Source organism: Peromyscus californicus, unplaced genomic scaffold, assembly GCF_007827085.1.
Source record: "Peromyscus californicus insignis strain IS unplaced genomic scaffold, ASM782708v3 Scaffold_8__1_contigs__length_139910024, whole genome shotgun sequence".
NCBI lineage: Eukaryota > Metazoa > Chordata > Mammalia > Rodentia > Cricetidae > Peromyscus > Peromyscus californicus.
The window spans coordinates 124108184-124132459 of record NW_026294606.1 but is presented as its reverse complement, the minus strand read 5'-3'; the positions used below and the strand labels follow the sequence as shown (position 1 = coordinate 124132459).

Below are 24276 nucleotides of genomic sequence, written 5' to 3'. Positions count from 1 at the left end.
AAACTGTGTCTGAGTGGTCATCTCCCGTAATCTACTCATAACAATTGTGTCTCCTAGAAATGTCAGAATCTACACCCATGAGGTCACCCTAACATGGCTGTCCTAACATGAGCTAAACAAAGACAAGGACAACATCAGTAGGCATGCTAACATGGACAGGGGAACCCCTACACAAAGAACTACAGGTAACTAAGGAATGCAGAAAGCAGGAGACATCTTCCCCAAGGAAGAGCACAGCAATTGGTTATGCAATACCAAATGTTAGCCTGAAAACACACATACCCATAATGTTATATAGACTAAACTGGTATTTTTGTATTTAAGAATATATATACATACATATATGTATATAATATGTACACATAATACATAAATATCTATAACAGGAATGTACATTACATATATAATCATAACAATTAAAGAAAAAGAGACCATGAATTTGAAAGAGAGCAATCGGGGAGTATGTGGGAGGGTCTGGGGGAGGAAGGGGAAAGGGGAAATGAGTAACTACATTATCTCAGAAAAAATTTAAATCTTGAAAATAAAACAATTGCTGGGGAACAAAAGAGGAGCCAGAGCTGCTTGGAAGAGGCTCGCTGAACTAGCAGTCTGCCAGAAGCTGAGCAGAGAGCTCCTGGGTTGCCGTGTGTGTGAGCTGTCACTCAAGGTGAGCTTTCGGTGAAGCGGCAGCCTGGGAGTCATCTCCACTCCTATAAGTCATCCCTCACATAACTTGAACAGAGAGGCTGTCAAGGAGAACACGGCAGAATCCAGGGGAGACAGTAGTCAAGATGGGGGTGAACTCATGGGAAAGAGTGGGAGGTAGCTTACATCCTACCTCCACCCCTACCCCTGACCTAGGGGATGGTTGCTAAGTCAGCAGTGACCTCACAATCACTGTCCAGGCCTTCTATCCCCCAGGCCAACATCCATCTGCTTCCAACTCCGCCCTTTATCATTACATCCAGAGGACACATCCTACCTACCTCTAAGTCACCACACTAGCAGACCCAGGGATCACGACAAAAAGAGTACCAGTCTCTCCTGTGGGCACAGCTAAGATATCAGCATGTCACAAGACTTAGGAGACCTCAAGGATCTGATGCCCACTGAAAGGAAGTCTGTCTGGAGGACGGCTGAGGAGAGGCGGATGTCTGACCTCACCCGGGTGCTGGAGTGGCTGGAAAGGAGGCAGGGCAAGAAGAAGCGTGCCCTCCAGGTGTGTACGTTGGAAGAAATTGCTGGAAGACTTTATGCGAGATTATTAACAGGAGAGAGAATTGAAATTCAACACCCCCTAGCAAAGGGGGATCATTTTTTAAACACTGGGGTAAGCCAGTGGGTAAGTTCAGAGGTGAGACCACTCACCCTGGTTGGGCTGTCTGTGTCTCCTAATGGCAATTGTCATGGTTGGGCTTCTTCTCAACCATGACTTCAGGGTTCCAGTCTTTCCTGGTGGCCATATTTTAAGAGATGGCTTCAGGTCCTTGAGAAAGACGCTTCACTATAGAAAATGTAGGGTGTGGCTAACAGAGTTCTCTTTGAGAGGGGAAGAGAAAGAGATTGCTCAAATGCAAATGTTCTGAAGTAGACGCTCTAGAAGGCACTTGAGTCAGGGTCTGTGGTGAGGAAGAAGTCTGCCTAACACTAGGTCAATCTGTGGGCATTGCTAATACCTGTCAGTGTTAGAAATAGTCCTGAGCACTAGCTTATGGGGTCTCCACGTGGGCAAATTAGGGGCCTCCCCACTGTTCCAAGCCTCCACTTCCTCCCGATGACTCCAGCATAGATCATTCATTCCTACTGCCGTCCCCCCACTGAGACTCCTACCAGCATATACCTGAGTCCTCCCCCACATGAAGGGCTGCTCTCACCAGCCCATTCCTCTTTCATTGGGAGTCTTAGGTACCAAATTTGCCTTACCCCCCAGAGTTTAGGTCCCCTGGGTCCATCATTTGTGAAAATCAAGTTAGGCCTATGGAAAGTGGTACCCTCTTCAGAAGATACTGAGATCCCATATCTCCCAGCTGCAGAGGATGCTTCCTATGGCCTCTTGTCCCAGAGCAAATGGGTGAAGAGAGCATGACTAAGGATGGACTCATCTGTAGCCAATATTTACTGTCACCTCCTGCTCCTAGCCAGGTGCACAGCACGCACGCGCGCACACACACACACACACACACACACACACACACACACACACACACACACAGAGGTCATTCTGGAATGTTGACAAAGGTACCAGGGATAGATGCTAGGGGTAGTCCAGAGACCAAGAGACAGTGAAGAGACAAGAGACTTCAGAGTGTAGGTACTAAGAGGTCATTTGCCACTTGCCAGAACTGTTCTCCTATTTAGGGACAGCAGGTGGAACCCTCACAGGGTGGCTGCAGAGCCCTTTCTCCTGCTTTTTTAGAAAAAGATCGAAGAGGCGAACCGTGCAGAAGAGAAGGCAGGGAAGAAAGGCCCAGGGGCTAAGAAGAAGGACAAAGAGGGCCGCAAGGTGACCTTCAACAAGGTAATCACCCCTCCAGCTTCCCCCACAGCTGCTGCTCTGCTGTGGTGTCTAGCCACACGGTTTATGAAGGCCCCAAGATCCTCTCTGTCCTGTAATGACAGCTCAATAAATAAGTCTCCTGTATGCACCCCCCACCCCACCTCGTGCTGCTTGACCAACAATCCCTACTCTCCTGAGGTCCAGTTTCAGGACAAGTGTCTCACCTTCCTCCTCCCACGTCCCTCCACACTCAAGGATGCCAGGGCATAGAGAGCCATGGGAGCACTCAGCCCTGTAGCTAGAGGGTATCCCAGACCTGCCTGCAGGCATGGGCTGTATGTACCCCTAGGAGATAAGGCAAAATAAAAATGAAGTCTCAGTAAGTCAACACAGAGGGCACCACTGCCCCCTCAAACTCTTCCTGGGCCCAGGGCAAGTCCTTGAGCAAACTGGAAATTTCTCTGTTTGGGTTTGGAGGATGCTCAGCATAATTTCTCTCCTGACTCCAAGAATCAAGATCCAAATGCCATCAAGAAGCTCCCTGCCGGTTACCAGAGGGGGTATGTAACAGATGTAAAGGGCAAGCGTCTGAACATGATGTCCACCGCCTTCAGCAGGGATGGCCTTAAGAAGTCTGGTAAGAAGACAACCTGGGCCCTGGGGTACCAGAACTGATCCTCCCTGATCCAATTTCTCAGAGGCAGCAGAAGAGCTGCCCATCCATGTCAATTGAAACCTGTGTAAGTAAGAGTTAGGACCCCGCATGCAGGGTCCTTGGGGAATCACTCCCAGGGTGGCATTGGATAGGAGGGAGTGGTTGATGAGCTCCATTTATCCCCCAGTATTCTCAGGGATCCAGCACAGTGTGCTGCTCGGTCCTGAATTATTTTGGTGACACTGCCTCCATGAGTTCCAAATTTCCTAAGTTAAACACTATGACAATGTCTACTACAGAAGGTACCATCCTAGTGACCTGACATCTGCCAAGTAGTGTCCATCCCCAGAAAGAGAAAGGTCTGAGTTCCAGTTCACAGTCCTGCTCCACCACTCAGTTGTATCATGCGCGACATGCCCTCCGCTCCGGGTCTAGGTTTGTCACATATAAAATGGTATAGTGACCCTACTTTCTCTGTAGTGTGCCTGCAGTGATCCAGGGCCTGTAAATCAGCCTGACACAGAAGTGCTCAGAGGATTGGAAAACAGAAACACTAAGTTTGGGTGTGCTTGGTCTCTTGGGACACGAGCTTATGGCGAAAGTAGAATCCGGAAGGTATTCCTACATGCCTGTGTGGAAAGTGGGCAGGAGCTTGGCACACTTTTGTGTCTCAAAACAAACACTTTCCCCAACTTTTCATTTAGTACACCAAAGCCGTGGTCTGCAAACGGAAGCCTCTGGTCTGTCACAGTTTAGTATGACAGAGGACCTGTGGTGCTAAGAGCACCAGAGGACTCTGAGTTGAACCCACAGCATCACGTTAATGGGACATTCATCTAACCCAAAGAAGCCCTGCAAACTGTCAGTTGTAGATCCCTTGCTTTTAGTAAAGGCACTGTGGTTGTATTAGACGTGAGCATTCAAGAAAACCAAGTGAAGGGTATTAGAAGCCCTCTTCATTTTCTTTGAAGCTATTCTAATTGTTCTTACTATATAAAGTTACATAAATTCTTAATTATTCTAAAAATTGTATTAAAAAGTTACTGGAGAAATAAAATCAAGATGAGAAGCTCCGTACTTCAGTCGCAGTGTCTGTGACCCCCACTGCCACCGTTGCCACTATGGGGGCCCTGTTGGCTTCGTGAGCTTCCTTAGATCTTGCTTCCAGCAGAACCCCCTTTCCCTGCCTCCTGAAACTGAGACACACAGTAGTCTTGCTACTGTGATTTCTTCCCAGACTCCTCACGGGAAGCCTTTGTGTGTGAGCAGAGTTCACTGAAACTTTGGGGGTCAGCAGAGGCTAAGAATCACATCACAGAGGAAGAGTGCGCACAAATCAGGGGCTGGTCAGGAGACCCCACTTTCATTCTTCAGAGTCCTTTGTCTCCTGACCCCCCAAAGATTTTCTTAGCTGCACTTGCCAGTAAGGAAAGCTTCCTGGGGTTTTCTGAAAGTTCCAGGCAGAGTTTCGAGCGAGGCGACCAGAAGCACTGGTGTTCATCACTGATGGAGAGCAGAAGTCTGCTTAAGGAGCCTCTAGCGTAGTTCCAGTCCTCGAAGGCTCTTCCTCCCCTCTCTTTCCTCCACCCGTGCCTCCACCTCTGCACTCCCCAGCCCACTCAGTGCCACTGGCTTTTTGCTTACTCTGATCTTGGTTCCTTCTGTCTCATTCATAAAGTATGCTATGAAGACATTTTCCTAAAGAAAATTAGTCTCTTCCTTGGTTTCTTCTGTCTCATTCATAAAGTATGCGATGAAGACATTTTCCTAAACAAAATTAGTCCCTTCCCTAAAAAAACATCCTGACCATGGGTAATTTCACCTCGCTGTACAGGATGGAGACATGAAGGCTGACTGGCAGGCAGCGTGATCCCCTGTTGTCCTCTTATTCTCTTCCTCACCATCCGAGACAAATGTACCATATCTGAGAGTAGGGAAGTCTTGCTTCTGATGGATAACAGCCCATAGCCACTAGAGGGCAGTGAATGGGTCCAGGCAGCTAAGAAGCACCTGAACCTGTCCTCATTCGGCATCCAGGACTGGGCCAAGCTGAGCTTAGCCACAGTACAGACATCCTCCCATGTAGTCTTGCAAGCTGCCTCAGACAAGCAGGCAGGACCTGGACCAGGAAACACGACGGTGAGGAGGCAGCCAGATACACGCCCACCTCCCGTTACATCTTTGAACTATACAGGCTCAACAAGCTTCGTGTGCCTTCACCTTAGAGGAGGACAGTGTAATGGCCCAAGCAGAAAGCGCCTGGCTGGTGGCCTGCTCCTCCAGCCTTCACAGACTGGTCTTGTGGCTTCTCCCACCTTTATGCTTCATCTGTGTCTCCGCCACTATTGTCTTATTTGCGCTTGGTCCTCCACTGAACGGTCCTCTTGCAGCTGTGACTCCCATGGCTGCCACATTTCCCTTCCTAACTAATTTGTGTGTTTATGTTTAATGTGATTTTCTTCATAACATTGCCATAGAAAAGTAATAAACCTCAAATGAGGGACGACTTACCACAAAGAAATGAAGATCGGTGAACTGATTGAAAAACAATTCAGAACAATTTTTCCTAAAGCTTAATGAACTCTAGGGCAACGATCATCAAAGAAGCTTCCTCCTTCAGTGGATGGGAGCGAATACAAACACCCACAAGTGAATAATGCACAGAGAGCGCCTTAGAACACTCAGTTCTCAATGGGATGTCTCCACCAAATCCCTGCCCTGGGGGCTCAAGGAGCTATGTGCAAGAGGAGACAGAAGAGTGTGAGAGCCAGTGAGGATGGAGGACACCAAGGAAACAAGACCTTCTAAACACAGTAGGACCAACACAGATGTGAACTCACAGAGACGGAGGCAGCATGTGCAAGGCCCTGCACAGCTCCAAGCCAGATGGGGTCCCGGCACTGAGGGGGAAGGTGGACACAAGCGTCCATCCCTAAGCAAGAAGCTATCTCCAACTGACAGTCACCGACAAAGGAAAAGTAAGTTTTCTCCAATGAAGTCTCACTGGGTATATAAACCACACTTAAGTGCAGGCCCCAGAGATAGATGGCCAACACAAAATGAACTCAATGGTACTGTTGAAGGTTTTTGTCTCATATTTATTGCTTTGTCTGGGAATTTTTTACCTTACTGGTCTTCTGCTTGTATATTATGATTTTTAATTTTGTGTTTTTACGGGTTCTATTTGGGCGGTGGTGGTGGTGGTGGTGGTGGTGGTGTGTGTGTGTCTGTGTGTGTCTGTGTGAGTGTGTGTCTGTGTGTGAGTGTATGTGTGAGCGTGTGTGTGTCCCATGCTTTTTCTTTGTTTATTTTTTAAATTGGTGTTGTTTGTTTCTTTTGTCTTTTTTGATTTCTATAAAGAGAAAGAAAAGGAAAGAAGGAAGGAAGGAGGAAGGAAGGAAGGAAGGAAGGAAGGAAGGAAGGAAGGAAGGAAGGAAGGAAGGGAAGAATCTGGGATGTATCTGAGATGAGGGAGAAGAAACTGATCAGAATACACTGTATAAAAAAATCTTCAATTAAAACAAACAGGACACTAAGGAACAAAAGAGGCAACAAAATGAAATGAGAGAAAGCATATTTGAATGAAATGAGAGAAAGCATATTTGAATGAAATGAGAGAAAGCATATTTGAATGAAATGAGAGAAAGCATATTTGAATGAAATGAGAAGTGCGGCAAAGAAACAGAACCACTTTAAAAGACAAAAACCAGAAATCTGAGGGACTGAGGAACACACAGTGTCCTGCAATGGAGTGTTTTAACTGCACACAGAGAACATACAGATTCCTCAATCCAGAGACACTTTTGAAATTATCTAGTGAGAGAGACAAATAGAAATTTCAAGAAAATCAAATAATACATGCAGCGTGGCTGTCTGAGAAAAAGACAAAAGACCAGGGAAGGTCATCTAAGAAATAAATAAGGAAGCATGGTGATGAACACCTCTAATCCCAGCACTCAGAAGACAGAGGCAGGAGGATCTCTGTGAGTCGAAGGCCAGCCTGGTCTACATAGCGAATTTCAGGCCAGCCAAGGCTACAGAAAGACACCTTGTCTCCAAACAAACAAGAAAAAAAGAATAAAAACTTCCAAAATTCAGGGAGAGAAAAATCTTCGATTCATGAGACCCCAAAACATCTACACCAAGACAAGACACATTAAATCCCAAGTCTATGCAAAGAGTTTGAAAGCAACAGAAAAGTAACTTTTCATACACAGGGAGCTTCCATAAGACTATGAATTTCTAAATGGAAATGCTGTAGAGCAGGACATATGTAGAGGATGTATTCAAAATATTGAAAAAAGAGACATCTGACATCCGAAAGTACTATACCCATGAAAGCTGTGCTTTAGAAATGGAAGAGACGCCGGGTGGTGGTGATGGCACATGCCTTTAATCCCAGCACTCAGGAGGCAAAGGCAGGTGGATCTCTGAGTTTGAGGCCAGCCTGATCTACAGAGAGAGTTCCAGGACAGCCAAGGTTACACAGAGAAGCCCTGTCTCAAAGAAAAAAAGTAAGAAAAGAAGGAAGGGAGGAAGGGAGGAAGGGAGGAAGGGAGGAAGGGAGGAAGGGAGGAAGGAAGGAAAAAAGAAAGAGAAAAAAGAGAAATGGAAGAGACAACCAGACATGGTAGTACATGCCTGTAATCCCAGCACTCAGGGCCGGAACTCTGAGAGTCATAAGCTAAGGCCAAACTGGGCTACGTGAGACCCTATCTCAGGAAAAAGAGGATGAGGGCAGTAGGTATTTCCTGAAATGGGCAAAATTTGAGAGAGTTCATTCATATTACAACCAGGGTTGTTTCTCAACAGAAATAAGATGCTATGTATTAACAACATACTTAATAATGAATGTAAAAATCTCCCGACTAACAGTAACTATATAGTCAAACTCAGAATTCTGTAGTGTTGTAGTGGTTGTTTGTAAATCATGTCCAAGGCTGGAATGAAAGTTCAAAGGTAAACATCTTTTTTAGATTTAACTATGTGTACTTGTGTGGTGTGTAGTCCATATGTGGGCATGTGCACATGAGTGCAGGTGTCTAAGGAGGCAGTAGGTGTCAGATCCCCTTGAGCTGGCATTATAGCAGTTGTGAGCCACCTGATTTGGGGTTCCAGAAACCGAACTCAGGTCCTCAGCAAGAGCAGTATGTGCTCTTAACTATGAGGCATCTCTGCAGCCCAAAATCCAACATTTTAAAAGCTATAACTATGAGATATAATTATATCTAGTAAGGGCAACATTTTAAATATTTTTGTCTTTTATAATTGACTTCATAATATTAGTACATATTTACACTAACTATAGAACATATCAAGTTATTATGTTTCTTCCATTGTGTGGGAGTTCATTGTCAGTTATATATTCATTAGCTTGTGTGTCCACTAACAAAGTTTATGGGGTATTTATAATTATAAAGTGGAGTTATTACTTCCCCAAGAAAGGTTAATAAATTTCAATATATTTAGAAAAAAGTAACTATAATTACAATGCTTTGCTAACGAATATACAAGATTAAAAATATAAAATTCTGGGCTTGGGGGACAGCTAAGTGGCAAAGCCCTTGCCTAGCACAGGAGGCTGAGGTTCAACATCCAGCACCACAGGGAGAAGCCATTTGTATGCCATCAAGGCTAAACGTTAGGAGCTTAAAATGGAGTGTTGTAACTGTCAAATGGTTGCAGTAAGCCTCATGGTAACCACAGAAGAAAGCCCTCTAGTAGATATGCAAGATACGAAGAGAAAGGGGTCAAAACACAGCACAGCAAGGTGTCATCAACACACAAGGGAAGACAGGAAGAAAGGAACAGAGGATGTCCAAGCTGTCAAAGACAAAGCAGTAATGGTAAGTCCTTGTCCTTAAACACAAAAGCAAAGTCACCCCAGTCCATCTTGTGTCGCTGTAACAGCACCACACACGGGTGAAGAAAGGGTTATCTACCTCACTTGGGAGAATACAAGGCCCGAGAACATGCCCGCAGCAGCACCTGCTCGGGGCTTTTGAGCTACATTATCATGCAGCTGAGGGCAAAGGGCAGCTGGTGTGTGCAGGAGAGGAAGCGTGGAGGATGGACTCACTGCACGACAGCATGCTCTCCTGACAATGGTAGTCGGGCATTTCCCAGCACACCCCACTTCCCACCCGATGGAGGAGCAAGATTCCAACATGGGAATTTGGGGGGCACATGTAAACTATAGCATTTGCTAATCCAAACAGAGTGGCTGGGTAGCTCAAAAATCTAGCTATGACTCATTTGAACTTTTAAGAACACACATAGGCTGAAAGTAAAGGGCTGGAAGAGAGGTACTCTGTGTAAATGGAAAAGGCGGGAGGTAGCTGCACTGGCATCAGATGAAATAGACCACGAAGGTTATTATATAACAATGAAGAGGTCAATTCGTCAGAAGACCTAACAGTTGTAAATATCTCTGTGTCCATTGTTGGATTGCCTGAATAGATAAAACAAATGTTAACAGCACTGAAAGCAGAAGTAAATAGCAAGACAATAATAGTGGGGGACTTAATAACCTAAAGAGGGGGAAACAATACATCATCTCGACAGAAAATCAATCGGGAAACAGCAGATTGGAAAACACAAGACCAATGGACCTAATAGATGCATACAGAGCATCCCGTCTGTCTGCCACCAGCTGCTGCGCATGCTCCTCAAGCACGATGGAGACTCTCCAGGATAGAGCATTAGGCCTCAGACTCATGGAAGTGTCTTCTTTGCATTCAACTAGAATCAGAGGAAAGTGGTAAACTAAACAGCACTCTTCTGAACAACCAGGATATCACAGAAGTCCAAAGCATGTGGTACAAATCCAGAGATACATGAGAACGGAGGCCCAGCATGCCAAGGCTCAGGGGTGGGGGGGGGGGGGCCCTGAAACTGCACTCACTACAGGTACCATGCTACAGAAAGAGAAAACTGCAAGTAAATGGGGAAAAAGCAAGCCCAAGTTAATAGAACAAAATAAATAATAAAGATACTTACTATATAGATTCTTAGACAATAAAATGATCAATGAAACTAACAGTTGATTTTTCAGAGATGAACAATTGATAAATCCCTGGCTAGACTCACAAAAAAGGAGAATCTGCAAATAAAAAGTCTACTGTTTACATTGCAGATGCCACAGAAGAGCAAAGGATATAAGGAAAGGTTATAGATGGCTGTGTAGCAATAGGCTACTGCCTGAAAGAAAGACATTTCTAGAAACATGAAACCTGTCAAAATTGAATCATGAAGAATCAGAACAACAGCAAGGAGATTGGATCAATAAACAAAACCCATCGAAGAAAGGCCCAGGGCCTGGTGGTTCACGGGGAGGCTATCAAGAGTTTAAATGAGAATCAATGCAGATCCTTCTCAAGCTCTTCTATGACACTGAAGAGCAGAGAATATCCCAAGCCCATTTTACAAGGTCTTCATCTCCTGGTACCAAGTCCAGATAAAAAAAGGCAACAGGAGAAAAAAACCTCACAGGCTACTGCCCATGGTACAAGCTGGGGTTAACACCACACAAGAATGAACTGCGCACGACAACCAAGCACAAGCTACCCCCAACATGGAGGGATGGTCAGTACCCGAAAATCCACACACGGTGCACTGCACCAGCAGAATGAAGAACAGAAATCAGGTCAAGTGTGAATTGTCAGAATTCAACATCAGTTTATGCTACATGCTCAATAAATCATAGGACATTCACCCCACCAGAGCAAAGACCACACATCACAAGCCTACAGCTAAAACCACACTCTGTGAAAAGCTGAAAGATTTTCCTTGAGGCCAGGAACAAGGCAAGGGTGCCCACTCACCATTGCTGCTCGCCATGATACAGGACACCCTGGCCAGGGCAATTAAGCAAGAAAAAGAAATACAAGAGACCAAAATCAGAAAGAAAGGAATAAAATCATCTCTTTTTAGATGTCATGGTCATAAAACCTTAAAAAGACTTCAAAAACAAACAAAAAGTTAAAATTAAACAAATTCAAATTGATTTTCTTTCTGTTTTATTGGTATGTATTCATCACCCACAGCAATGGGTGATGAATAAACACATTGTCAACTATATCATATATTTTGACCACATCCACCCTCTGTACCCTTTCCTTGCTAGTCTTTCTTTTCCCAGAGAGCCCCCATCTACTTTCATTCATGTTTAAACAAAAATGAATTTATAAATACACACATACATATACACATAAAATTTAGTAGCCACATGAGAGAAAATATTATTGTTTTTGTCATTCTGGCTTATTTTGCTTAATATGATATCGTATTTCTTGACAAATTCTGAAAAGGAAATTTTTATTATTTTCATTTACACGTATATATATGTGCATGTATGCCTTGTGTGTCATGCCCAGGGAGGCCAGAAGAGGGCATCAGAGCCCAAGAGCTGATGATACAGGCAGTTGTGAGTCTTTTGGTATAGGCTCTGAGAACCAAACTGTAAGAGCAGGAAGAACTCTTGACCACTGAGCCATCTCCCCAGCCCCTGACACAAAGGCATTGGTGGGCAGTATTGGAAAACAGGAAGTGGAGTATAGAGGATGTAGGCCATTTGGGCGTGTGCTGGGAAGGTGACCCTGCTCCCCAAGAACTCCCCAGCCCACTCTGCTTCATGACTACTATAAGATGAATGGCTCATGATGCCCTTCTTCACCACAGGCCCAGAAACAGTAGAGACAGCTGACAGAAGACTGTCTGAAGCCATGTACCAAAAATAAATCCTTTCTCCCTCAAGTTAATTTTCTCAGGTATTTACATGGTGACAGAAAAACTGAGTAACACAACATCCAAGTATGCAGCGAACTCATGGACAACAGCAAAAGCTGAAATGCTTTTAAACATGGCTGCTGAATTACTGGCAAAACACACACACACACACACACACACACACACACACACACACACACACACACACACACATCAAGCTTGTGAGAGCAGGCTCAGAACCACTAGCTACCAGGAAAGGCAAGTCAAATCCGTATCACACACCTCCCGGGAGCTGTGATGGCTATTCTCGGCTGTCAACTTGACTACATCTGGAATTAGCTAAAACCCAAATGCCTGGGCACACCTGGGAGGGAATTGTTCTTAATTAAGTCACTTGAATTGAGAAGACCCACTTCTAATCCGGATCTTTTGAGGTGGGAAGAGCCACCTTTAATCCAGGTCTTTCGAGGTGGGACAATCCATCTTTAGTCTGGGACACACCGTCTGCTAGCAGCCTATGGAAAGGACATGGAGGAAGGAGTCTTTGGCCTTTGCCTGTTTGCTCTCACTCTTGCTAGCAAGGCCCTTCATTCATTGGCACTAGAGCCCACTTCTTCAGGATGCTGAAGCATTGAAGTATTGAAGACAAGCTGAGACATCCAGCCTCATGGACTGAACAACTACTGGATTTTGGGACTTTCTGTTGGTAGACAGCCAGTGTTGGACTAGCTAGACCACAGCCTGTAAACCATTCTAATAAATCCCCTTTATACGTACAATATATATGTCTCTCTATATAATATATAGTCTATTATATATGTCTATATATTCTAATATTATATATCATATGTGTATATATGTCTATATATCATATATAAACATGTATTTATTAGAATAATAAGTTTTATTTATAAAATATGTATTATATAGAGAGATATAATATCTAATAAATATGTAGAGAGAGCTATGCAGATGTATAGAGAGATTCATTCTGTAAGTTCTGTTCCTCTAGAAAACCCTAAGTAATAGAAAAGCCAGAGCCACAGAGGATAGCACTTTATACTTCACAGGACGGCCAGTATCAAAAAACAAGTAAAGCAAGTGTCAGTGAGGGTGTGGGAAGAAGAGAGCCTAATGCTGCTGGTAAGATTGTAAGTTGGCAGAGTGTTTTGGAAAACATGAAACTTCCTTTTAAAAATTAAAAAATGCATTGCCCTCTGATACACCTATCCCACACGTGATACACAGCCAGGCGAAAAGAGAGTGGATCTCGGGGACACTGATGGACTCATTCCTTCAAGGCAGCACCACAAAAGTACTGATGTGTGTATGGGTAAGAAAATCAGATGTGGGGGCTGGAGAGATGGCTCAGTGGTTAAGAGCACTGGCTCCTCTTACAGAAGACCAAGGTTCAGTTACCAGCACCCACATGGTGACTCACAACCACCTGTAACTCCAGTTCCAGGGGATCCGATGCTCTCTTCTGACCTCCACAAGTACCAGGAACACACATGGCAAACAGATATAGATGCAGGCAAAACATTCATACACACAAAAATAAATAAATAAATAAATAAAAATACTAAAAGCGGAGGAGGGGGAACCAGATGTGTACGTGCAATGGAATGCTAGTCAGGCATGAAAAAGAAGTAACCTCTGTCATTAGCGACATGAATGACTTGAGAGGGTTTGGGCTAAGTGAAAGGTTGGAGAAAGTTTGTGTCTAGATGGATCTAAATGCTTGAGCTTCTAGAAGTAGGAGAATGCTGGTCGCCAACAACCTGGAGGGGCAAAATGTGGACATTCGTGCCAAAGGTATAGATGTTCAGGACAAGATAAAGATTTTGGGTGCCCGGGTCTCGGAGACCTTCATGGATGGCAGAGTGATAAGCTACGGAAGGCAAGAAGGCAGTCTGGTTCAACACAACTCAGTAGCCAGTGTTGGTTCAAACCTCAGGAGTCTGACCCTGAGGGTTTGTTTTAGGTATATTTAAGTACAGCACAATTTGGTGAAAACTATTCTACTGATAATTAACTCATTCCCACGTGCACAACAAAGCATACATACATCTCCTTGAGGAACAAAGTAAGCGAAATGCAGATCAGACATGATTACATGGAAACTCTCTGTAAAGTCTGTAAAGATAGGTTCTGTAGATTGACTGAACATTAAGATAAGGGTCTAGGGGCATCCTGTGCCAGAAAAGTCTCCAGCCACAGAGACAGCACAAAGGTCACCAGGCTAGAAAATAGTCCATTGCAGCCTTCTGGGTGTATAACAGGTTTTGCATTCCTTCCCTTGAAGGAAGAATCTTCTGTGCTTAACATCCCAGGTTCCCCTAATGCTTGTGTGAGCACAAAGACCTCCATGCTCCTACCCTTGGGATCTAATACAATGTATTCATGATGAGTGTAATTAGCAGCCCTGCATTACACACTTGAAGTCACTACATTATAATAAAAAATACAATATTATACACTTCAAATTTACTAAGAGAGTTGAGCTTAACAAAGAATGTAGCCATGGTTTTGGGTGCGTTAACATGATTGCTGTTGTCATATCTTGATCTACATGTACATCAAATCAACATCTGCACTTTAAATATAAGCCAACTTATTTGTCAATTATACCTCAACAAAGCGATAAACATCAAGTCCAATTCAGCGAACACACTAGCACTGCTGACGAGGCTGGGTTCGCAAACCACTAGTTTGGTATTTGTTTCTAAAGGATTCTGTCCGCTCCTGCTCGCTTTTCTCCTGCCCCTGTGGGTGATTTTGCTCCTGTCCCATCTTTCTTGCACTGTTGGAGTGATAGAGTCTTGCCTGAACATGCACCTGACTTCTCATACCGTGTTCTCTTCCTGCTAGCCTAAGGGGATCTACAAGGACAGAGCTCCATTGGTGGCCCTCACTGCCTCCATGTTGTGCTGCCAGCACCACGGTTCTCCACGTTACAGACCCACAATGCATCATGGGGATCTGGGGGTTTCTTGTTTGGTTTTTGTTTTGTTTTGTTTTTTTGTTTTTTGTTTTTTTTTTTTTTTAATGGTAGCACTCACACTATTTTTTTTTTAAGATTTATTTATTTATTGTGTATAATGACTGCAGGCCAGAAGAGGGCACCAGATCTCATTACAGGTGGTTGTGAGCCACCATGTGGTTGCTGGGAATTGAACTCAGGACCTCTGGAAGAGCAGTCGGTGCTCTTAACCTCTGAGCCATCTCTCCAGCCCTTGTTTGTTTTGTTTTAACACATTTAAGCAAGACATGCATTTGCCTGCATCCCAAGTGTTCTTCCTTCCTTTGCATAGATCCAGAATTCCGACTGGAATCACTCTCCTCCCCTTGAGGCTTTCAACAGATCTGAATAAGAACATAAACTCTTGCAGCCTTTGCACATCTGAAGAGATCTTTAGTTCACCTTCCCCCACCCCGCCCCCCTGGCTGTGGGTCTTTCTTCTCCCAGGTCTCCATCAGCCCCTCCCCCTGCTGGCCTCCTGGCTGCTGGCAGAGACTGGAAGCTGGCTGCCCTCTGAAGCTGGGTGAACCTCATTCTAGGCGTTCTTTAAAGATTTTCCTCTGAGTAGGTCCCCATTGCTGAGCCTCGACGTCCTTGGCCTCATAATTCTTACACTTGTGTTCAAGGTTTGCAAGGACTCTTGGTTTCTAGTTTATATCAAATTTGCAACATTTTTGCCAATATTTCTTTAATTTTTTTGTTCCCCTCTGTCTTTCAGACACCCCAACCACACATGAAGTTCCTCAGATCACTAGTTTTGTCTTTCAGCCTTATCTCTTCATGAGTTATTTCGTATAGTCCCTGACCGCCGCTGAGGTTCTAGTCCTTTCTTCTGCAATGCTCAATCTGCTGTTAATCTCACACGTTTTTCATTTCGAACACTGATATTTTCATCTCTAGAAGTTCAATTTGGGTCACTTTGAATCTTCTGTATCTCCTCTAGCATACTCATGCCTTGATGAGCATAATGGTATGTTTAAATAGACATTTCTAGACTGGGGATGTGGCTCAACCAGTAAAGTGCTTGCCTAACACTCACAGTCTTAAGTTCAGTCCCCAGCACCATCACACAGAACCAAGCATGACGTCACACACCTGTAATCCTAGCACTCGGGAAGTGGAAGTAGGAAGATCAGAAATTCAAGGTCATCTTCCTGTGGATAACATCAAGGCCAGCCTGGGCTACATGAGACTCCCCTCTAATCTGCTATTTCTTTTTTGTTTTGTTATTCAAGACAGGGTTTCTCTGTGTATCCCTGGCTGTCCTAGAACTAGCTCTGTAGACCAGACAGGCCTTGAACTCAAAGAAATCCACCTGCCTCTGCCCCGAAAGTGCTGGGATTAAAGGCGTGCACCACCATCACCCAGCTCTGATCTATTTCTGTCAATGTGCCCCCTCCTTCCCCACGATGACTGAGCTGAGAGGAGCTTTCCAACGCTCTGTAGCAATCTGTAGGAGCATCTCCTGATGCTGTCTGGTTTCCCCTCCGTGATCCACCGTGCTATCCTGCAAAGATGTACCTGCTGTGGCGCGGGGCAGCCACGGGCTGAACTCTTATTTCCTCTCACTGCCTCGTGTTGCTTGCTGTCCAGTGTCTTAATGCCCCAGACTCTTATGATGCCCAGGTTTCTCACTGTGTTGGAAGGCAAACACTCACTTTCTGTTATCCAGCCTTGTTGCCTGTGGCACTGGGTGAGCTAGCCAGGGCAGTCCTGGAGAACTCACCCTGGTAGTGAGGATGTGGGAGAGCTGGTGGGCTGACCAACTCAGCTACCACCCAGGTCCAGATTCAGGGCTGAGTTGGCCCACCCTAAGATCCACCTCACCTATGAACTTCTGGAGCATGTGAAGGGGCCGGCCCTTTATATCCAAAACTGCAGGATCTCCATGACACAGGGCAGCAACAGGATATCCAAGAGGAGTCCCAGTAAGGATCCAGTATTGATAGTGTAGCAGAAGTCAGAGGTCTCAAACAAGACCAATGACGCATTGCAAAGAACATTTGCAAATAAAGATGTATGGACTAAAATAAAAGGAATACAATGGCAAGTCCCTGGAGTGATTTAAGAAGGGAACTACCGAGTTGGATTTGAATTTCAGAATGGTCACCCTGGATAGAGGCCAGTGAAAGATCCTAGGAAAACATGGAACATATTCCATGACAATGAATCCTGGTGAAGTCTGAACACTAGCAAGAAGAGCTTTTGGTGGCCAGTCACTGGGTGCCTGTGTGCATTCTGTGGCTTTAGGCCAAGGGAGCTTTTCTAATGGGAAAGGCTAAGAGTGATGGTTGTACACATGCACACTTTGTCTACATGGATGCAGAGTCGTCTCTGGAGTCCCAGATGTGGCCCTCGAAACATCTAACGTATCTGTTCTGCTCTGTACCAGAAGTGGGGATCATTTTATTCTAAAAGAGAGGTCAGAACAGACTTCCAGGAAAAGGCACCAACATCCTGGGTTCACCATGCATTAGATGTGGGGGTCTTGGATACATGACCTTTCGCTTTCTCACTGGCTAAATGTATACGATATGGTTGTGAAAGTAGAGTGACCCCAGAGAGCCCTGAATTGCCACAACCTTTAATGTTGTTGCCGTTCTTTCCACCGTAGGCCTATCTGGATCCAGAAGAGGATCAGAGAACAGAGGATCGGGAAAGTATATGCTGTTACTCTAAGATCCCTGATTTTCAAAGAGGACACTAAGACCATGTCCCCCAGAGGATAGCACCAACCCCATCAGCACAAGCAAACACTGCTGAGACCTCCCAACCCGGTCACCCTGTCAGGGACCAGCCACAGGCCAGAACACCATATGGGGCATGAAGTGTTCTGAGGCTAGTACATACCCATCTGAGACCTTAGGCAAGTCCACTGACCGTCGCAGGGAGCCTGGAACCATTCCCCATAGGCATATCCTGGTGAAATTCCTGAACTTTGTTAGTGAAAACATGAAGGCTTACAGAGAAGTTTACTTATAAGCTGGGGGGCGGGGGGATCAACCTGGCCTGCTGCTGGAAGCCACGGTGCCTTTAGATTACAGAGGAAAATCCATAGCTCATAAACCTGCCTCAAGCACACCAGCATCACATCAGGGTGACTGGATGGCCTCCGCAAGTTTGGAGATATTTAAGATGCACAGTCATGGACATCTCTGTCTGCAGGAAATGCCACAGAAGAAAGCAAGCCTATCAAATTAGGCAACAGTAGATTTAAAAGTCAAAATTCAGATGCATCCTTAAAACCAAGTGACTTTAAAAATGGAAAACAAAGGCTAAGGTGGAGATAACAAGGAAACGCAAATGTAGGACAGGGTAGAAAGAGACCCGAGAAAGCAGCGAAAGGTACTCTTAAATGTTAAAGAACAAACAGCCACAGTCACCAGACATGGCAACTAAACAGGGCAAGCAGAGATGAGGAAATCCAAGAGAACGCTTTTAAATATGTGGCGGGGCTGGAGAGATGGCTCAGCGGTTAAGAGTACTGGCCGTTCTTATAGGGGAGTGGGGTTTGGGTCCCAGCACCCATATGGTGGCTCAGAACTGTAACTCCAGTTCCAGGGGTGTCTGGCATCCTTGGGAACCAGGCACACACACACTGTACATTCACACATACAGACGGACAGACAAAACACTCATACACATAAAATAAAAATAATTTTTTTTCTAAAATATGATTACTTAGGAAATTTTAAGTATTCCTCTTCCAAAAGAAAAGGCTATAACAGGAAGTGCATTAGAGAATGCAATCATGCAGTTACAGATGATATAGACTCACATTTAAACAACATAAATCTCAGATTGCCAATTATTTGTCAACGTCACCTATAAACTTCACAACAATAAGTTTTCATAAGGCATAAAGATTGTATTTATTTTAAAGATTATTTTTATTTTTCAAATTATGCATATGCACCTATATCTGAGTATGGTCTTGCATATGTGTGTGCACAGTGTCTTCAGAGGCCAGAAGGTGAAGATGCCTGGAGCTGGAGTTGCAGGCGGGTGTGAGTCACCTGACATGGGTGCTGGGAACTGAACTTGGATCCTCTGAAAGAGCAATGTGGGGTTTTAAACACTGAGCCATCTCCTCAGCTTCCTAAAACATAAGATTTTAGAGACATCTATTTTATCCTAAAACAATCATAGGAAATAAAGTTAAAAGATACTCTTCAACTTAAAAAAAATGGAGATGAATGAATAACAAAGCCGGGCATGGTGGCGCACACCTTTAATCCCAGCATATGAGAGGCAGAGGCAGGCAGATCTCTATGAGTTCAAGGCCAACCTGGTCTACAGAGTGAGTTCTAGGACAGCCAGGGCTACATAGAGAAACTCTGTTTCAAGAAAACATAAAATAAAAGGCAAAAATTATAAAATAAATATAACTGGCTAATCTCATTCAAAGCGATGGGATGCTAAAGACATTTTAAAGTTGAGACCGAAATGTAATCTCCTTCAGCCTGTCACCCATACTGTTTCAGACTGTCAAATGCAGTGTGCCAAAAAGAATATGTAGTTCTTATAAACACTGGGAGGAAGGTATTTTGATTTTTCCAAAATATTTGCAAAACTCAAGACATTCTAAGTGGCAGTGTATTTTTGAAGCAATAGGCTTTTCTCTGCACTAATGATACCAATTAGAAGTGGAATGAACAGAATGTGCCTTCCAGTAGTTCTATAAAGCAAGGACAAATGGTGTCCGGCTTGAGCTCCGTGTTCGGGTCATGTCAGACATTCCGGTTTCCCATATCCATGCAGTTGTGCTCTGTGCCTCTGCCTGACATGTATCCCACCGGCAACATGTCTCCACACCATAAACTGCTGCCCTTTTAAGCCCGGCTCAACACTCACCTCTTCGGATTTCTTCTCCTTCTGAGTTAATTCCCATTAGATAAACCTCCTCTGCAAAGGGAGAACAGAAAAAATTGAAAGCCAGGAGCAAGGGGGAAGCTGGGTAGGAAGGCAGCTGGGAAGGCTGGAGAGTGGAGGATGGGCGAAGGGTAAGTGCAGCCCTGTGGGAGCTCTTGCCAAGACCTCAGATGAGCTGTGAGGAGCCCATTCATTCCTCTAGCTCCCTCTTTCCCACTCCCACTACCCCACCCTGCTCAACTCTCACCTCTCCCAGACTCTAACTCCCTGGTGGTATCTTCCAATTTCAGACTTAGACATCAAGGATGTCATAGCCCTAGAAAACAACACTCGAGTAAGCCCGTACCGCAGACAAAGCTCTGTTGACCCTGTGCTTCAGGACGCTATGTTCGGCACACGGAGGGTAGGTCTGCTGAGAGACTGGTCAAGCAAGGCTCCTGATGATCGCAAGCTGAAGAGCCTCATGGAGAAGGGCACAGAGCCCAAGATAGAGTCAGCCAAGATGCTGAAGCCGGAGGAGGTGCTGAGCTGCCGGTAAGCACCACTGGGGTGCGTGGGCAGGCCGAGGACAGCAGTGTGTGAATGCATGCATGCCTGATCATGGAAAGGACAGGCCTAGTACATCAGGCCATAGACCCACACTTGGACATGGAGGGGGCAGGCCTAGAACATCAGGCCATAGACCCACACTTAGACATGGATGGGGCAGGCCTAGGACATTAGACCATAGACCCACACTTGTTCATGGAGGGGGCAGGCCTAAGTCAGCAGTGTGTGAATGCATTCTTGGACATGGAGGGGACCAGCTCAGCCCTACCTGGCCCTACCTGGCAAAGGATTGCTACAAGGCTAAAACCCTGGGTTTCCCAGCAGTCTTTACTGCCAGAGGCTACAAGCAATATATTTACTCCTATTAAAATTCCCCTGATGGACAGCCAGGTGGGGGCTGCCATTTTGAGCTCTGCCACTGGAAATCCAAATTTTCCATTTGCCTCACAACAGAAGCCATAGGGATTCATCAAAAGGAAAACACAGGTTGCCTGCGGCTTTTTTCTCATAAAGAAACTGCCCTGAGTCCTTCCACTCTGGTGAATTTGAGCGACAGTATCTGTACTGGTTGCTCTTCCATTGCTCTGGTAAATACCACTACCAAGGCAACTTATATGAGAAGGGGGTTATTTGGGGTTTATGGTTCCAGAGAGATGAGAGAGTCTGTCATGGCGGGAGGTCCATCAGCACACTTGGTAGCAGCGGGTCTGGTGGCGGGAACAAGAAGCTGAGAGCTCGTATCTCCAAAGACAAGCAAGAAGCAGGGTACAAACTAGAAGTGGGGTGAGGCTTTTAAGTTCTCAGAGCCCGCCCTCAATTACACACTTCCTCCACTGAGGCCACTCCCTCCTAAACCTCCCCAAACAGTGCCATCCACTGGAGGACCAAGTATTTAAACACCAGAGCCCAGAAGGGACATTTCTCATAGTGTCACTGTCCCCAGTGACCTTCTGCTGTGTTTGGGGTTAGATTCCCAAGACAACCATGAACTGTTTGGTTTCTGTCTTCCCCACTTCCTTTTCCACTGCTGGAATGGAACCCGGGTCCTTGCAGGAGCTAGGCAATGTTCCACCACTAAGCCACAGCCCCACCTATCTCTGGCTCACTCTCCACCCATACCGTGTCACCAGGTCTCCCCTCTGAAAACACCCAAGGCCGGTGTCATCCTTAATGAGGAGTAACAGGCAAGGTTAAAACCCTTTAGCTGAGGAGGAATCGAGGCCACAGGATAACAGGGTCACCCTCAACAAGCTGGCAGCAATATAGCCATCTTGGATGACAGAGCAGCCACAGTGCCCAGGTGTGTGCTGTCCATTGCTCCTGGAGACTGAGATGAGGCAGGGATGGAGCCAATGAGAGGCCACACCTGACCTCTGCCCTCCTCACAGGGACAAGCCATGATGTAGCTCTAATTGGCTCCACAATGGTGCCTTCTTTCCCAGAGAGAGCAGGAACACTGGGGCAGGTGGCATCTGTAAAGTCATCAGGGAGGCACCTAAGACAAGGGTGAGATGGTGGAATGGGCTCTTAAGGAAGCCACAGGTGAAAGTGCCAACCCACCCACACCTCCCAGGTAGGCTGCCCTGGGGTCAAGGGAACTGGGGCCACCAGCCAAGGCAGTACAGGGGCAGAACCCAAGCACAGGCAAGGCAGGAAGCCCCGTGATGACAACACAGCTCCTCCCTGTCCCCCAGAACCAGCCTCTGCTAAAGCTGGGACCAAGAAGTCAGCAGATTAGCACACACCATCATCCCAGCACTCCGGAGTTGAGACAGGAGGATTGTCTCAGCTGCCTGAGCTACATCATGAGGTCCTGTCTCGGCATAGATAGATAGATAGACAGATAGATAGATAGATAGATAGATAGATAGATAGATAGATAGATAGATAGATAGACAGACAGACAGACAGGTGAAGTGATTGAGTATAAAGCTGGCCCCAAGGTCAAGGTTGACAGTGAAACCAGGAACTCTGTCTGGATCCCACACACAGCACAGATGGGATCAATTTCACTCCTCAGCAAAAGTCAGGATTACAAGGCTTTAGAAAACAGTTTAAATCAATGGCCTTGATTTAATACACACACACACACACACACACACACACACACACACACACACACACACACACACACACGCACTGAATTAAAGGAAGGCATGTATGCCTGTTCATGCAGCTCTGTGTATGCACACTCAAGTCCCCCAGCCTTGACTCAGATCCACCTCCTGCCGCAGTGCCTAACATACCACATTCCACCCAAATTAACACATACCCACATCCCACATTAGCCATGTCCTCTTTCTTCCTGATGCCATTTTAATCAAGTCTTCCAAATGGGATGGCCCATTCTTTACCAGATTGTCACTTTGTTGATGGACTTCCTCATTCCCCCAATGAGCATCTGTCTTCCTGTAACATAGCTTCTCTTTACTTCCATGGACCTCATGCTTGAGTCAATGAAAACTGGCCTGTTTTCTCTGCAGATAACCAGGGTGATGCCTAACAGGTTGATTTCCAAGAGTTACAGTACCATGAGCCCCTACCACCTTCTATCAGGGACACAGGGAGTCAGGCCAAGGTCTCTTGCCGACCTCCTACTGCCCAAAGCCAACCCATATCCCCACCGTTTCTTGAGACAGGGTTTCTCTGTGTAGTTCTGGCTGTCCCAGAACTCACTCTGTAGACCAGGCTGGCCTCAAACTCACAGTAGATCCACCTGCCTCTGCCTCCCGAGTGCCGGGATTAAGGGTGTGCACTACTACACCAAGCCCACAGCCAACCCTTTTTTAGTGAAAGCCAGGTCCCACGACTCCTTGTCACCTCTCCCTACCTTCTCTTGAAGGTACCTGCGTTTGTCCAAGAACAACATCAAGACCTTGATCAAGCTGTGCAAGGATGCAGGGATGGATGTGGAAATCCACCCACACATGGTAGAGGCCGAGATAGACGCCAAGAAGATATTCGAACATCGTAACAGCACAGCACTGTAGTAGTGCTGCCCCCTGGAGGCTCCTCCCATGTGGCCTGAGCACCCTGGGGATTGGCTTCCCTAAACTGCTCCAGTCGACACTGCCCACTGGAGGCTCCTCCCATGTGGCCTGAGCACCCTGACGATTAGCTTCCCTAAACTGCCCCAGTTGGCACTGCACACTGGAGGCTCCTCCCATGTGGTCTGAGCACCCTGAGGATTGGCTTCCCTAAACTACACGGGTTGAACAAGTCAAACGCATCACCACTAGCTGGTGTCAGCTTTGTCTTTGGCTCCGCCTTGCATCAACCCAGGAGTGACTGGGAAGAGAGGCTCCTTGAGAATGTTTCCTGGGTGCAGTGGCATTGGCCTGTATTCAGCACAGGTGGAAGCAGGGGAACCAAGAGTTAAAAGTTCAAGGCCAACTTGGGGCTGTGTGAGGCCCTGTCCAAAACACCAAAATGGGAGTGGGGAGTACAAAGCTTTTTCAAACTGCTTCTTAGGAGAAAACGCTTCTTGAGCAAGAAAATAGGGCTCTGAGTCCCTAGAGGAACTTCAGAGAAGAGAAAAAGTTGAACACCTGTCTGGAGACACATGGCACTGCCCTATGAAGGACATAGCTGTGTGGAGAACTGGCCCATGTGTAGGCCTAGGGCTGGTGGCTGATGTCCTCTCTTGTAAGGACTGACTTCACGGTAACACCAGTTTTATCTATTATCCATTCTTTTCCCACCAGGTGTGTTGCATGGCTTGCTAAATTCCTCTTGTGGTCCATTGAGACCCCAGGTCCCACCAACAGAAGCAGGTCTACTTGTCCAGAAGCTCTGTCCCACATGTTCTGGACCTGTGTGCAACACAAAGTTCCCAAAGGGAAAGCTAGAACAGCCCGAACTCTCAGGAAAGTGTGCAGGGTAGGTAATCCCAAGAGGGTGCTTGTAGTCCCTAAGACAGAGGGGTGAGCTGGTGGGCAGCCTGTGCACAATATG

The 24276-nt window shown here is 45.9% G+C and overlaps 1 protein-coding gene across 1 annotated transcript; it reads left to right on the top strand.

The window, feature by feature from the left end:
* Positions 1-921: 921 nt before the first annotated feature.
* CUNH16orf78 (chromosome unknown C16orf78 homolog) lies at positions 922-23803 on the top strand. The gene is made up of 6 exons (XM_052729521.1): positions 922-1219; positions 2417-2518; positions 3008-3134; positions 17516-17548; positions 20061-20307; positions 23165-23803. Exons 1-6 carry the CDS (start codon positions 1070-1072, stop codon positions 23310-23312), a joined length of 807 nt encoding a protein of 268 aa, XP_052585481.1. The 5' UTR covers positions 922-1069; the 3' UTR covers positions 23313-23803.
* Positions 23804-24276: the final 473 nt, after the last annotated feature.

Coding starts and splice junctions, on each gene's coding strand:
- CUNH16orf78 (XM_052729521.1), top strand. CDS start 1,070: ATGTCACAAGACTTAGGAGACCTCAAGGATCTGATGCCCACTGAAAGG. Junction 3,135..17,515: donor GGATGGCCTTAAGAAGTCTG/GTAAGAAGACAA, acceptor TTTCCACCGTAG/GCCTATCTGGATCCAGAAGA. Junction 20,308..23,164: donor GAGGAGGTGCTGAGCTGCCG/GTAAGCACCACT, acceptor CTTCTCTTGAAG/GTACCTGCGTTTGTCCAAGA.